The sequence below is a fragment of the Trematomus bernacchii genome, unplaced genomic scaffold (assembly GCF_902827165.1).
Source record: "Trematomus bernacchii unplaced genomic scaffold, fTreBer1.1, whole genome shotgun sequence".
Taxonomy (NCBI): domain Eukaryota; kingdom Metazoa; phylum Chordata; class Actinopteri; order Perciformes; family Nototheniidae; genus Trematomus; species Trematomus bernacchii.
Window position 1 is genome coordinate 7,644,080 of NW_022987973.1, and position 14,669 is coordinate 7,658,748.

The following is a 14,669-nucleotide window of genomic DNA, read 5'->3' on the forward strand; positions in this document are numbered from 1 at the left end:
TTGCTGACAGGAAGTATTTATCTATTCAAAAGCATTCTTGCACACACACCCACACCATAAACAGGTTGCATAAGAATGCACATGCTGAACTAAGCATACCGCACAATGTGTACAAAATGTGAAAGAGAAATGATGCTGAACAGGAGCTGGAAGAGGTCGAGACATACGTATACACGTATACACGTGTGTGTGTGTGTGTGTGTGTGTGTGTGTGTGTGTGTGTGTGTGTGTGTGTGTGTGTGTGTGTGTGTGTGTGTGTGTGTGTTGTGTGTGTGTGTGTGTGTGTGTGTGTGTGTGTGTGTGTGTGTGTGTGTGTGTGTGTGTGTGTGTGTGTGTGTGGGTTTGTTTTAGTGTGTGTGTGCGTGTCTGCTGTAAAGGCCACATTTGTTTAAACAAACCACATCAAGACAGTTATTTTCATAACTAGCATTAGGGTATACATGTACACTGTAACTGGCAAATATATCCCATGAGTTTAACACATGGGACTTAGTCAGTCTGTCAGCTCGACGGATACATTTAAAGCCTGAAGATGACTTCTTATGTCCCTTGGTGGAAGAAGCTCTGAGTGGATTAATATAAAAAATCCCAGTGCCATCATGGTGCAGGCATTTCCTCATCAAACTTTAGATCTTTATCGAGCTTAGGAACAGGACATCTGCTGGTTAGAGGGACTGCCAGATGGCTGAAGGGGGTTGGGAGAATAAGAGGCTGCTGATGGGCTGATAATGGGGAATAAAGAGGAGATCTGGGTCTAAGGAGAGGAATGAGTGCAGGAATGAAGCTGCAACAGGTTGTTTGTTTTCATACAAGTCAGCAGTGGTGTTAAGGACTTGGCTCAATTTGTGAATGACTCGTTAACCCGTAAAGATAAAAGATGATTATGATATGGATATAGAAGGTTACGCTTTAATTTGAAAATGTTACATAAGAAATGAATTTCCTCTTCGTCACAAATATATGTTAACACTAGTTATAATGATAGAAGAGGCATCTGTGCATTCCAACCTTTTCCAAAAGAAAAAACCTTATCAAGTGAATATTAAAGAGAAGATGCTTTTCCCAGGATTGTACTTTTTATTCTCGTGAGGTCTTTATACTTTCATTTGAATATTATTTCAGAACATAACATTGAGCATCAATAATGACAATCATAAACTCCTTTAAATAAATGGAGTCCTGCCAAGTTGTCATTTCATCTATACTCCTCAATGTCTCTATTACATACTGTCCTCAAAGACAAGCAGCAGCTCACCTGTACTTTGGGTCCGCCCCCTGACACTTTGGAGATGTAGCCCATGATATATTTGGCCGCCACGGTCTTCCCTGCACCGCTCTCTCCGCTGAAAAACACATTTAAGCACATGTTTTCACGTACAGTACATGCAATCCAAGCTTTTAAAGTCACATTTAAATCCACCCAATGCAAAAACTGATAGCATGTGACACCTGACCTTATGCTCAAACGTTACGTTTATAGATTCAGACAGACCTAGTTGGACACCATTAATTCATGCTTACTTGGTTGTGGTGTCCATAATAACAAGTTAAATATATTGCCGATAAGCTGTCAGTGATTTGCTTATGTATGTGTTTGTTCTGAACACACAGCAACAAACAGGATAGAGCTACTGGATGTGGTGAAACATTGTCCTAATTATATATGAGGTTACTTTTGGATCCCATGTGCCATCAATCAACAAAGTAAATGACCATATTAATTATTAACATGTTAAAATCCTGCTCTATATGAAGTCACAACTACTGATCTTATTCAATGTTTAAAGGCTGTACAAACATTACATTTAAGACAGTTAAGACTAATTGAAATTGAATAATTTGCAGTTTTATGTATGTGTGCGTCTGTATTTTGTGTCCACCTAAGTTAAGATGACTTTAGTGTAACCCTGGTAAACAAACAGGAGAGCTCCTGCTTTCATTTGCACATTTCATTATTAAAACAAAATGTGTGTTGCAACTAGAATCCACATTTCAGCTCAGAGGCTAAATGTGTGTTAGCCGCAGCACATCTGGTCAGATGAATGCAACAAGGACATTAATCCTGTTTTGTCATATTCACAGATTTTTCCCTCATTTCTCTCTCCCTCTCCCTACACTTGTCTATTTTTCTCCTTGCCTTTCACTTGTGTCATACTTATTTTTGACATATGTGGTTTGGCAGTGGATGACAGTGGCGTCTGTTTTTTTTCTTTCTGTGCCTTAAAGGAGAGTAAGGTTGGTAATGCCTCTGTGAGAAACACAGCTGCAGACTGTTAAAGGTTGCCAGAGGAAGTCATGGGAGCCACTCTATTACACAGCAGCCTCTATATGGTTGTAACCCTCCCCCTATATTCACCTCCTTGTTTCTCCCAAATCCTTTGGCATTGTCTGGGCTTCATCAATGCACACTTACTGTTCAACTCACAACAAGAAACCAATATGCTGAGTTTTTCTTTTTAACCTCAAGAGCTCCTCTGAAAGCATTGTTTTCTCCTCATGAAAGTTTTTTCTCTGATGAGCTATTTTCAACACAAGCAGCAGCGGGAGTCTTAGTCCCATTTCGAGCCCCCAAAATGGGCGAGACTCATTTCTGTGGTGCTGAAATGCAGAAGGCATTGTTAACTTCCGCAGTGATTTATTAACCAAACAAGGACATGAGGGAAACAATGAGATGCAGAGGCATGGAGGTTAAAGCCTTACATTTCATAAATCATTACTGACATCAGCTATGAGAAGGATGCACATTCAAGATTTTGTTTTGGTGGTTTTAAATCTAATAAGGCGATATCACAAATAACTTGTTGCATGTACAGTATGTTCAAGTAGACTGAATTCTTCTGTGATAATGCAACAGCATTGAATTCCCAGGGTCTCACAAAAGTCAACGTGTGATTGACTTCAAGCCACAGGAGCCTGCACTCATCTGTTTTAGGACCAACTATAACAGTCCAAAATACACAGATGTTGTTCAAAATGTGTCATGTTTTGAAACTTTAAATGACATAAATCAAAGAAAAGACAAAGAAATTGATTAATTGCCTTCTGCAAACATGTGAAGCTATAATTGTGGTTGTGTTATTAAACCTTTTTCTTTTTTTATTACAGAAGAATTGATGAAAGCAAGTGAGCAGATTGTATGAACATTTTTTAAATGGTAAAAATATGGTATATGGTATAAGTTAAACCAGCAGCAGTAAGACGTCTAACTTGGTCAAATACAATCCCTGAACTGTTGAGCAGCATACTTCAAAGCAGCACCATCAATCGTCCATTTAGACTAAAATAATTCATTTGCTGCCCTCAGTTCCTTGGAGAGGAAGGAGAGAAACACTGGACTGGTTTAGGAAATCATGTGCAGCAGCTGTGGGGAACACTGCACTGGTGATTCAGCAAGGCCTCTGGACAAAAGACTGAATCAACAGTAGTAGATAAAAGTAGTAGATAACATCAGCTACCTGTGAAGCAAGTCACGGCATCAGCTGTCTCTGAATCAAAGCCATCAATTAGAGTCAGTGGACAATTTAAGGTGGATTAAGACATGCAACTTGTCATTAGAAAATGAATCCTGCTAAACTGACAGCCAACATTAAATACATCTGCCTTTCATTAAGTTTGGTTGAAAGAACCCTTTAGGTGACATGCTGTGTGAAAAACTGACAGTTAAGTCTACTTTAAGGAGTTCTTTTGAAATCGTCAACTTAAAGGTGGGGTAGGTAATTTTGGAGAAACCAGCGCTAGAATTTGAAAATACACAACCGGAAAAAAATCTGCCACTTCCTTATAGAGCCCCTCCTCCAACACACACGAACGCGCACATGACCAATGAGGGCACGAGATAAGTTTGTGCACAGATGGAAGGCTGACAGGCAGGTAGGCCATCCAGTTATTTTAGCCGGGCCGGCTAAAATAATTGGTCGTGCTTTTTACAGCACCACGGCTTCCACAGATTAATTTTTTTTATGTATTTATTGTCAAAGCATTTAATATATCCATTGCTATCGGGATGTTAAGAGCATTCCATGGAATATAACAAAAAGTGTATCTGAAATAAATGACATATACCCCACCTTTAATGATCGTGTATTTCTGATCTAAGCTAAGAGTTCATCTTATAGTTTGGTTGGAAGTGCCAAACTGAAACACCAACCTGCTGCAATTCATCCCTTTCATATCTGATCCAGATGTCGAGGCCTAGATAAATAAGTCACATGCTGATGTAAGCAGTTGGCAGGCGGATGAAGTAAATGAAAAGGCAAAAAGTCACAACTGTGCTACAATTTCATCCTGAATCCCCCTTTTGGTAAATTCACACATTTTCTTAATAAATATGTAAAAGCGCTAACACAGACCAATGCTGCCCACACTGCCTGGCCAGCAGTTCACAGCAGCCTTTGTTTGCTGTGACCTGCTTCATCATAAAACCACTTCCATGCTTTTGTTAGCTGATGTAGTCGATCACAAAATCCACCTCAGTGCCTTTATGTGGGAAACTGAACTAGCAACTGCTGGCTGTCCAAACAACGGACGAAAGTGCTGAAGCAGGGGTCATTCGTCATGAGGTAAGCACTATAGCAACCGCGCTGCTCAGGTGACTGGCACACTGGGATCATGACACCACACATTTCTCTCCATGCAGATTTGTAGCTCAAAAACAATCACCAACAAACTCAAACAGGCTGTAAAAGTACTTAAAAAAAACCTGAATCTTACAAAAATACTTATACTAGGCCAAGGAACATGCAGGTGTTCTTCCTGCTGTTTGTTTTTTGTTCTTGTTAAACCAGGAAGTTTTTTCAAAAATAGCCACAATAACAGCTGCTTTGTTCCCATCTCACATCCTGAGTCCAGATCCAGCAGTCAACAGTGCACGGTTTTCACTTACTTCTGTAGTGCATTCCTACATTTCACTAAAGCTTATAGTGAGATATATATATATAATGGAAAAACACCAAAGAAACATGTCACTCTCCGTCAATCAGCTGTACCAAATGATGTGGTTTAACCTGCTCCCTTCCCATGTTCCCATCCAAATAACTATTATCACAGCCTGCGGACGATCAGCTGCAGCTTTGCAATCACATCGCACAGATCACTTTGTACAGATTACTATCTCCAGTCTCACTGCGGTAACAAAATGAGAACTAAATGAATGTGGGGTCACATGCCATTAGTTCATGATGTGTAACGAAAGTGGAGGATGATAAACGATCAAAAGTCTTACCTGATGATGACACATTGGTTCTCGCTGTCAATCATCATGTTTCTGTACATGTTATCTGCCAGGGCGTAGATGTGAGGCGGGTTCTCATACTGAGCCTGAGAGTTCACAAAAATAATTTAGCCAACAACACTTTAAAAGTATACATCTGGGGATATTTAATAGTTTTTCTTATTGTTAAAACATCTCTACTTTTCTACTTCATGTAGTATTCTCTGTTCTAATCTAATCAAGCTTATTCTTTATGTGCCAATGTGCTCTGTTCTCAGAAAACAAATAAAACATAGCCACACTACATCACATGACATGTTACTGCAATATGATGAAAATTGGCAGAGAAGTTTGTTTTGACTCAATCCCACATACAGTATCCTGCAGCCATAAATAATCACTAGAACACCAAATGTGTATTTATCCGCCACTAAAAATAGTACTCACTAAATGCACTATTCACTCCTTTCTGAAAAACTAAAGCTGCATTAGGTAAGGTAGTCGTAAGACATTGATAGATGGATAAACCTATGGTTGGTTTTGGTCCCATTTTGGCCTTGATGGCTTATTTCCTAGATTGTGAAAGGTCTACACTGAATGCACTGAGTACAGCATAGGACTTATAACCTTCATGATGGTTTCAAACTATTCTAAACAAATCTGAACTTTCTGCAGTGTGAGCTGATAACGCTGTGCAAACCTGAACCCAGTGCACTTAACTCTAACCTGTTGAACTGTTAAATGTTGGCATGTGTGATGCTGAGTGCTTTCACAGTTGGTAAGAATATTAGACTCTCTTTTAGTTTGTTCCTGGCTTAAGGAGACAAGCCTACTCTCTGCATGCCGGCCAAGAGAGGAGGCAGACTCGGACAGGCGGTTCTGTGAAGGTCCTGCCAAGCTTTCTCCATGGTTGAGTCAAGTTTCTGACAGCAACATCTGCGCCATTCTGCTGGAAGCTACACACTGCAACTAACCCAGAATTGAACAGCCTTTTGTCCTTCAGACAGTTGTGGTCTTAAACCCCCGGGCACATTGGTACTTTTAAAGATTGAACTTGTTTTTTCTAGTGTTTCTAGTGTTTATGGGTTTTTGTCAAATTGTATTATACTTACTGCGCCCTGATACATCTCAACTTCTTTGTCTCCGAAGTATGGCATCTGCTTGAAAGGGTTGATGGAGATGAGCACGGGACCGATATATGTCTGACGAGGTTATATATTAAAGAATATACAAGTAAAACAAATAGCACCAATTTATTATTACCCTCTATGAAATGCAAGGTGTTCATAAATTGTAAACCATTATCTTTATATGGCAAAAGATCTGTATAACACTAACAAAGCGATTTAAAATCTGTAAATGAAGGAAAATTATTTAATCTAAGGCTGCCCTGACGTCAACAGAGTACAATGGAGCTGCAGTGGAATATTTGGTGATCAGGCTTGAGGCTAAAAAGTATCCAGTTCTTACAAATGACAGAGAATAGACCGACCATGTAACACTGTGAGGTTTTATGCCCTGCAGCCAAAATGCTGCTCAAGAAAAATAAAGCTGCCATTGTGGGTGGCCTACAGTGACCCACAGACTTGGCATGGAGACCTCACAGTTACGGCTATTTATTGACCCAAATCAAAGGCCTGACTCAGAGATGTTGAACCTTAAAATGCCAGCATTTACTAAACGTCACAATCCTGTGCAGTGCCAGGACGTGGATGAAGTTTATGCAATGAGAAGTTCAGCATTGCTTTTCAAAGGGGTTATTCATCCATTAATCTACTCATTTCACGTCATGAACAGCTTAAGTGTGTAGCCACAGCTGCACTTGAGAAACCTAAACCTAGCATTTGTGCGATGTACTGTATGAAAATGACCGCTCAATGTTTTGAATCCCCACCATAATCAAAAAATACTGCTGGTTAAAAGAGACTAAAAAAGACTGTAGATGCAATCTGTTATTTCTCACACCATTTTGTTCACATTTTGCACCACAGTGAGATAAAGCCAGTGTGACTTTGGAGTGGAGGGAGGTACGTACAGAGGGTCCCTTTGCCCCCTGCACACGGCAGAGTCTCAGGAGGAACTGAGCTATTACTCACTGCTAGAAAAACACTGTGAATGACCATTCAGCTATTCTGGGAATATCTGGGATGAGAAGGGGCTTGGCTATTTCTCGCCGGGTTGTGAATTGCGATTGTAAGCAAAGGATACAAAGATGTAGTCATCCATGTATCTCTTCTTGAGGTTGTCCACGATGGCATCCTCATTGATCTTGCTGAGCAGCACCATGTCATCCACTCCGCTGTGTTTGACATTGTGGCTCTGCCAGTGGTACCGGTAGTGCCCCCGGCTCTCCTGCAACAAAACACATACAATGTATTGTTAGTTCATTCACAAAGACACAAAGGGATAGCGTGGACTAATCGAGAGTCTGACATCAAGGGGACATAGCACTGTTACATGAGAGCATTTAGGCTTCACAGCATACTCAGAGGCTGAGGTTTTGTGGTTTTATCATACAAATGAAAGCCAACGGAAAATGGTTATTATCACAGCAACAAAAGTCACAGTGTGCACATTTTCTGATCCAGGCAGCACGATGAGCTGTGTTTACTTTAAAATCTTGCAAGGTCAGATTCCCAGTAGTGCTTTGGTTATTTGTCCAAGTGTTAAAGATGCTCTTGCCCAACTTTTATCCACATCCTAACAATCGGTTTTTCACTAATCCTGTTTTTTTGTTTCAGCTGAGTGAGTCTTCGGAGAACTGAGGTCATTCATCATGTGCTATGAGTCAGTGTTGTCTGGCTACTGTGGACGAGGGTCACAATGTGCTGCGAGGAGTGAGTCTCTTTCCCCTGGACGGAGAACCACTCAAAGCTGCAGACAGAATCCAGAGCATTAGTCAACACACAAGTTAACTCTTGACTTCCTCCCTCCTAAGTGAGGAAGTATGGGAAGGAGAAGAGTGGCAATCTTAACAATAACTTTAAGGCTAAGAAATCATTCAGTCAGTCCTATTTAACAGCAAGATACTATATTTTATGTTGCAGAAGTGTAGATTTTGAGAACATAATCATATTTACCCATATCTTTTTAGCTATTCTCGTCAGTCTGTCTTTCCTCCAACTATTTTATTGATTTCCATTATCATTGTGTTTAAACATTCACATTACCCAAAGGATGAATCCTAAAAATCCAACTGTAATGAACCCCTTGTTTTTCTGATTGTGCCACCATAAGGTCGACATTTTAGTTTTTTATTAAATGTTTATTATTGTATGGGTTGCCATGACATTATGTTGAGATATCTATGGAGACCAACGTATACATCGTACAGTTTAATGGACAAAGTATGAATGAGTTTTATTGTTTGCATCCATCCATCATAAAGCGCTTATCCAGAGTCGAGTCGCGGAGGACTTAATAGTTTACTCTACTGCTATATCCAAGGTCAAGAATTCACTTGAGCTTTAACTTATTAAGCACACATTCAAAGTCATGAAAGAGCTCGAAAAAAATTAAATCGTAAAACAATGACAATCCTTTGACATATGGTCACACCCCATTTGCTGATGAAGATCATGTGTGTGATACGATCAAAAGCTACAGGAGAGCTCTTTAAGGACTCTGGTAAAAATGTTATTTTTCTCAGATGCCATTTCCAAGAGTTACAACAAGGTGGTGTGGTCTTTCTGATTTAAAGGGGACCTATCATGCAAAATGCACTTTTGTAGGTCTTTTATACATGAATATGTGTCCCCGGTGTTCCAGGGAACTCACCAAGTATCAGAAAACACAACCCTCTCTATTTTCCTCCATACCCAAATCTCTAAAAAAAGGGGCTGCAACGGATCTGATAAAAACTGATCCAGATTTGAACACTGTCCTGACGTCAGGACAGTGGCGCTACGGCTATTGGGCCAACTCCACCAATCAGGAGGAGACAGCCACGGCCATTGCCGTTCGAAAGCGCTGGAGACGCTGTAGTACATATGCCAGGCCTGTAGATGGTGCTGTTCTCACAGAATCAGCCCTTGCAAAAACAGAGCTAAAACAGTGCAAATTGAGCGAAATGAGGCATGGCTAAAATGCATGATCTGTTTGGTATTTTGAAGAAAAAAAAAGTATAAATATGCCTTATATAGGTATGGTCCTACACTATATTATTCAAATATAGCATGATAGGTCCACTTTAAATATAATGAACCACGTATAATATCACAAGAATATTCATTATATATATACACATTACTCTGAACTCCCACAAATATAACACACAATCTTTAGTAGTAAAAAAACAGTAACATATGTAAGCTAAAGTGAGTTGCTCTCACAGAAAAATTAGATCGATAAAACAAAAACAGCATAAAGCAAACCCCAGATCCACAAAGTGTACACAAAGTACAAAATAAACCAGTGGAAAGACATTTTGTATTTAGTAATTAACTCTAAATTACTTAGCCACGGCACCAGAACACTTTTAATATCCTCCAGGGTGGCTTTATTCATTACAACAGCAAAATGTAAACCACTTTACAGACTCAGACATAGCATGGGAGATGACGAAGAATGTTAACAGCTTTTTCACCCAAATCCAGTGGGTATTTTCCCTCAGGAGGGAAGCAGCAAATTATAGCTTGATTAATTCTCCAGATCACACCCATTACCAGGTTTTACTGCTTTTGAGGTGCGGCAGAGGGAGATGCTGACCTATTTCCTTCCTTAGCAACAAAGACAGGCTGACGTCACTCTCAGGGACAAAAGCACCACCTGACATTGAGTCAAATCCAAACATTTGATAGGAGTTTGAGTTGCAAATCAATGTTGTGAAGAAAGGGAGGAAACTTAAGGAACTTAAGATCCTTGATTTGGAGAAGGGAACACTTTTTAAAGTAAGTTAGAAACCTTGGAAAAAAGGAGGATAAGTCGTTTAATAGTTGATAATGGAGATAAAACAACATCACATATATATATGTATTAAGAAAATATAAAGTGTAAAAGAGTGCAAAATGTTAAAGTATTAGGACTGAAGAAAATGGATATAGAGATGGAGCCTGTATTCACTGTTCTTTGTATAAGATAATAAACTTAAACACTCTTTTTTATTTAGTAAATTACCAGCTATCCTTTCGGTGCCACCTTCTTAATAGAATAAGTACATATGAAAAACGTTTCTTTTAAAGCAGACGTCAAGAGCGAGTGCTGGCCACAAAGTGAAAACAATTGAACATGCTATATTTAACCTCTGTCTGCTATGTCTGGAATGAAAGTGTGCAGATTCAAGAAGGGAGAGGTAATAAGCCGGAGACGTAGGAGGTAGGCGTCAAATATTCTGAGGATTGCTTCATCCGTTTTGTTTTAGGCCTTGTTTAATGAGGCAAGAGGACTAAGAAAATATTCTCACTTACAGCAGCGGACCAAGGGAGTAGCTGCACAAATACAGTACACACACACACACACAGTACACTTACAGTACACACACAGCACACACACAATGCCGTCAGGGAGGTGCCTGAAACAACCTCTGCTCTGCCGCTGGCTGCCGAGCAGTAATAGCTGCCAGGGGTTGAGGGTCTCTACTGCAGTGATTGTTATAGGGGTGGAGGGTCACTTCCCATGCAAAGATCTCTTCTGTTCTGTTCCAAGTTTTGAGCTGTAACTCTTAATGTAAATGCTCGAACAACTCAAACAAACAACAACACAATCAGTTTTTTAGAGGGTGAAGGATAAGACATCCCATCAGATTGAAATATGAGTTACTGAAGGCCTGTGGAGGAGGCGTCATACAGTAAACACACATACATACACGAGGGACATCTGGCACATCTATGGTGGCCATAACAACAACAACAACAACAACAACACCAACACCAAGGAGCCACAGACTTCCTCCTGAGCATGACACCACACAACTGAGCGTCTGTCATCATTAATATATTGTGTTAATAAGATGTTTGAACAAAATGATATCCTTAAAATGCTTCAACAAAAGGTATCAATGGAGGTATGAGACCTGATTCGTTTTTCTTTTGAAAATCAAAGACATTCAGATCATTTAAACCAAACTCTTGGACCGGACCTTTTCCCAGAAACACAAAGGAATTTCAATACCAGTCCTGATCCATAAGCCAAGGGTTTCCCTCCAAATACCATTACCATATATGGAGAGTGCTGAGCAGCTCTGGCTCGGGGAACAGGAAATGGCTGGGTTTGATTCGGTATCATAAGCGGCACTTTTTCCCTCATTTCTCCCTTCTGTGCTGTTCTCCTTTTCCAAACCAGGATCTGACACACAGTGCACCATGTGTTAGGACTAAGTTTCTGCTTTGCCATCTGAGGAATATCTGGATACAAGCCATGAGGACAAATTCCTCTGTTCTAAAATAAGAAGCAACTAAAGACGTTAATCACTCTTTATCAATACTCTGGAGAAATTGCACAACTTTGATACAGACAAAATACTGGGGTAGAAAGTGAAGTTATGTGGCGAAGGTAAATAGAATATTAGTTTCTGCATAGGCTGATGCTAAGTCTCCTGGTTGTTATCATCAGATTAGAATGTTTTTTTGAATGAAGCAGAGTTAAAACTGCAGGATAAGTTAGTTGAAGCCTCTGAAGCTAAATCTGCCTTAAGCACACAGCCTTCTTAGTGCTACAAGCCAGACTTTTGCCCTGAATGAAGCTACAGGAAATGCCCAAAGCATTTGAGTGGATGGAGCTTTTCCTCCAGGCTAGCTTGGACCGCTTAAGGAGAGACCCCATGTCTGATAAGCCCTCATGTTTAAGATTAGTAGGGCCACCATGTACCAGCGTATCTGACCTGATTTCTAAAGTTAATGCTGACTTAAAATGTCATGTCCCAAAAACGTTATATTCACACACATTACTGGTTTTGTAGCTGTGTTGAATGTGAAAAGTAATAATTATACCATGCTCTCAACAAATACAAAAATCTGAGTTTACACCCAGGTCATGTATTTATCAGATAAACCATCATCTGAACAATGATATTAATGCTGTCAATTGTCTTTCTTTAGAAAAGTTAAGCATTTGTGGTCAAATAAAAGGTGATATAGCTGTGGATGTAGGGCTATGAGCTAAGAGCAGTGATTTAGATGTGACGGCTCCAAATCATCTCCAAATTATTATCAGAAATCACCCCTGACTGAGAAAAAGCTGCTGGCAAAAGAGCAGAGGACAAAGACCAAAGTCATGTATTTGATAAGCATGTGTCACAAATTAAAACCCAAATTAAGGGTAATTCCAGTCTTGGAGGAAAGGTTTCCCAAGAGTCTTAGGGTTAGGGTTAGGGTTAGAAAAGAAAAAAAATTAATTTTGTTTTTTGTTTTGTTTTGGTTGCAAGGAATGTTATAAATGTTATAAATTAAACCGAAATGATGTCTATTTGTAATGGGTTTTGCAGACTGTAAAGCATTTTTTCTCAGTAACAGTCCAATCTGTGGTCCAAATGTAGACACATGGGTCACCACAAATCCAACAAATCTGCACATGATATTCTGACGGATAAAATATTTAGTCTCGATGCAGCAAGCAGGCAGAAGACTCAGTCTGATATGAGCCTAAAGGCTTAGCACCAGACCAGTGGCTTGGCGTGTTTTAGCCCATTAACTGCACACCATTTATTTGCACTAGTACTGACAACTATTTCCAAAGTAAACAAAAGCAATGTTTTTTTTTCCTACACTCAAAAACTGTTCAAATGTGCTTGTGATAGGCAATGCATAATAATGTTGAGTCTGCTCAAATTCCATAATTGTCACATAGAAATGTTCTGTGTTCCCCCTTTCATTATGATCCGTTATTTTTTATCTGCCTGGCTTACCTTACCAGCAATTCTAAAACCCTGTGAATGCACTACTTTTTGAAGTTGAATTCTCTGATTTCTGAGCTTCCTTAAATGCACCAACAAGGAATACTTTTCAAAACAGTGTTATAACACAGCTACATAGTATCTGTTGTAACAAAAAAGGCACCCAAATGTCTGCTTTCATAGATTACCTATCTCTATAAGTTAGAGATAAGTCTGTAACCTCTGCTGCTAGACAAAATTGAGGCGAGAGCAAACTTAGAACATATGTCAACAAAATGGTATCCAGTAATGTACTGTATGTATCTGAAACATACACAAACACTGGTCGCTGGTCTACTACAGGACCGTTTTCTTTCAAACTACTATACAAGCTATAATATCTACCACAAATGCCCCTCCTGAACTGTTTCAAAAGAGGAGAAGGAATGAGTCCAAAACAATTTTACGCCAGTTATGTGTGGGTTGATTTGACAGATTTTTCCCCAACTACTTGTTGATATTCAAAACATATCTGATTTGCTCTAAACTAAACAAAGCTTAAGGAGGCATGACTCTCTAAACAGCATTTCCACCTGGTCTCTGTGGCTTGCGTTTGCACTTTGTCCAAAATCACTCGCTCTGAGTAATCGGACCAGATGCAGAAAAAACTGCTGACAGAGATGGTCGGCCTTTCCAAGGTACAGGGGGAGGATAAACAACGATGAGAGAAGTGTGTGTGTGTGTGTGTGTGTGTGTGTGTGTGTGTGTGTTTTCTAGTGTGTGTGTGTGTGTGTGTGTGCCTGCTGTCAGAGGAGCAATGACCCACAGTGTGAGTCAGTCTGATCCCGGCTGAACTTCTGACGGATGTGATGCTCATTAAGGTCAAACTGAGCCCTCTACAAAACACTCACACATGCATGTTACACACACACCACACACACACACACCACCACACACACACACACACACACACACACACACACACACACACACACACACACACACACACACACACACACACACACACACACACACACACACACACACACACACACACCACACACACACACACACACACACACACACACACACACACACACACACACACACACACACACACACACACACACACACACACACACACACACACACACACACACACACACACACACACACACACACACACACACACACACACACACACACTAGGATCTTCTTCTAAAGTGATGTCTTAAACTCCAGATGAGGCTGGAACTTGATTAAAGAGTAAATCCACACTCAATTACACAGAGCAGAAAACTGTTGCTACACGATTCTCTCCAAACTGAAACAGCTGATAGTTTACACTGACTACATCTACTCTTGAACTGTGATTTTGTTGTACTGTAAGCAGATTTTAAACAAAAAAAATGTAAACAACACAGAAATAACATAACAGCCCTGCATGATTCCACTTATTAAGCCTGTCACCAAGTTGTGGTGCTGGTTTGAATGTCACAAAGCTAAAGATGACTAAAGCAAGCACTTTTTGTGCAAACAGCCTCATTTGGCTAGACATCACACAGAGAAGGAAGAACAAAAACAACATGTTGCCACAGACTGTAGATAAAATGTGTGTAAAGTTCACTCTAAATAAACGGAAAAAATAAACTG

At 39.9% G+C, this 14,669-nt stretch overlaps 1 protein-coding gene across 1 annotated transcript in view; it reads right to left on the reverse strand.

Annotated features, from left to right (window-relative positions):
- The window catches only part of myo1ea (myosin IEa), a 46,131-nt gene that overhangs the window by 24,706 nt on the left and 6,756 nt on the right, over positions 1 to 14,669 (reverse strand). Inside the window, 4 exon segments of the mRNA XM_034116257.1 lie at positions 1,256 to 1,343; positions 5,222 to 5,316; positions 6,322 to 6,411; positions 7,418 to 7,561. Coding sequence (XP_033972148.1) covers positions 1,256 to 1,343; positions 5,222 to 5,316; positions 6,322 to 6,411; positions 7,418 to 7,561 — 417 coding nt within the window.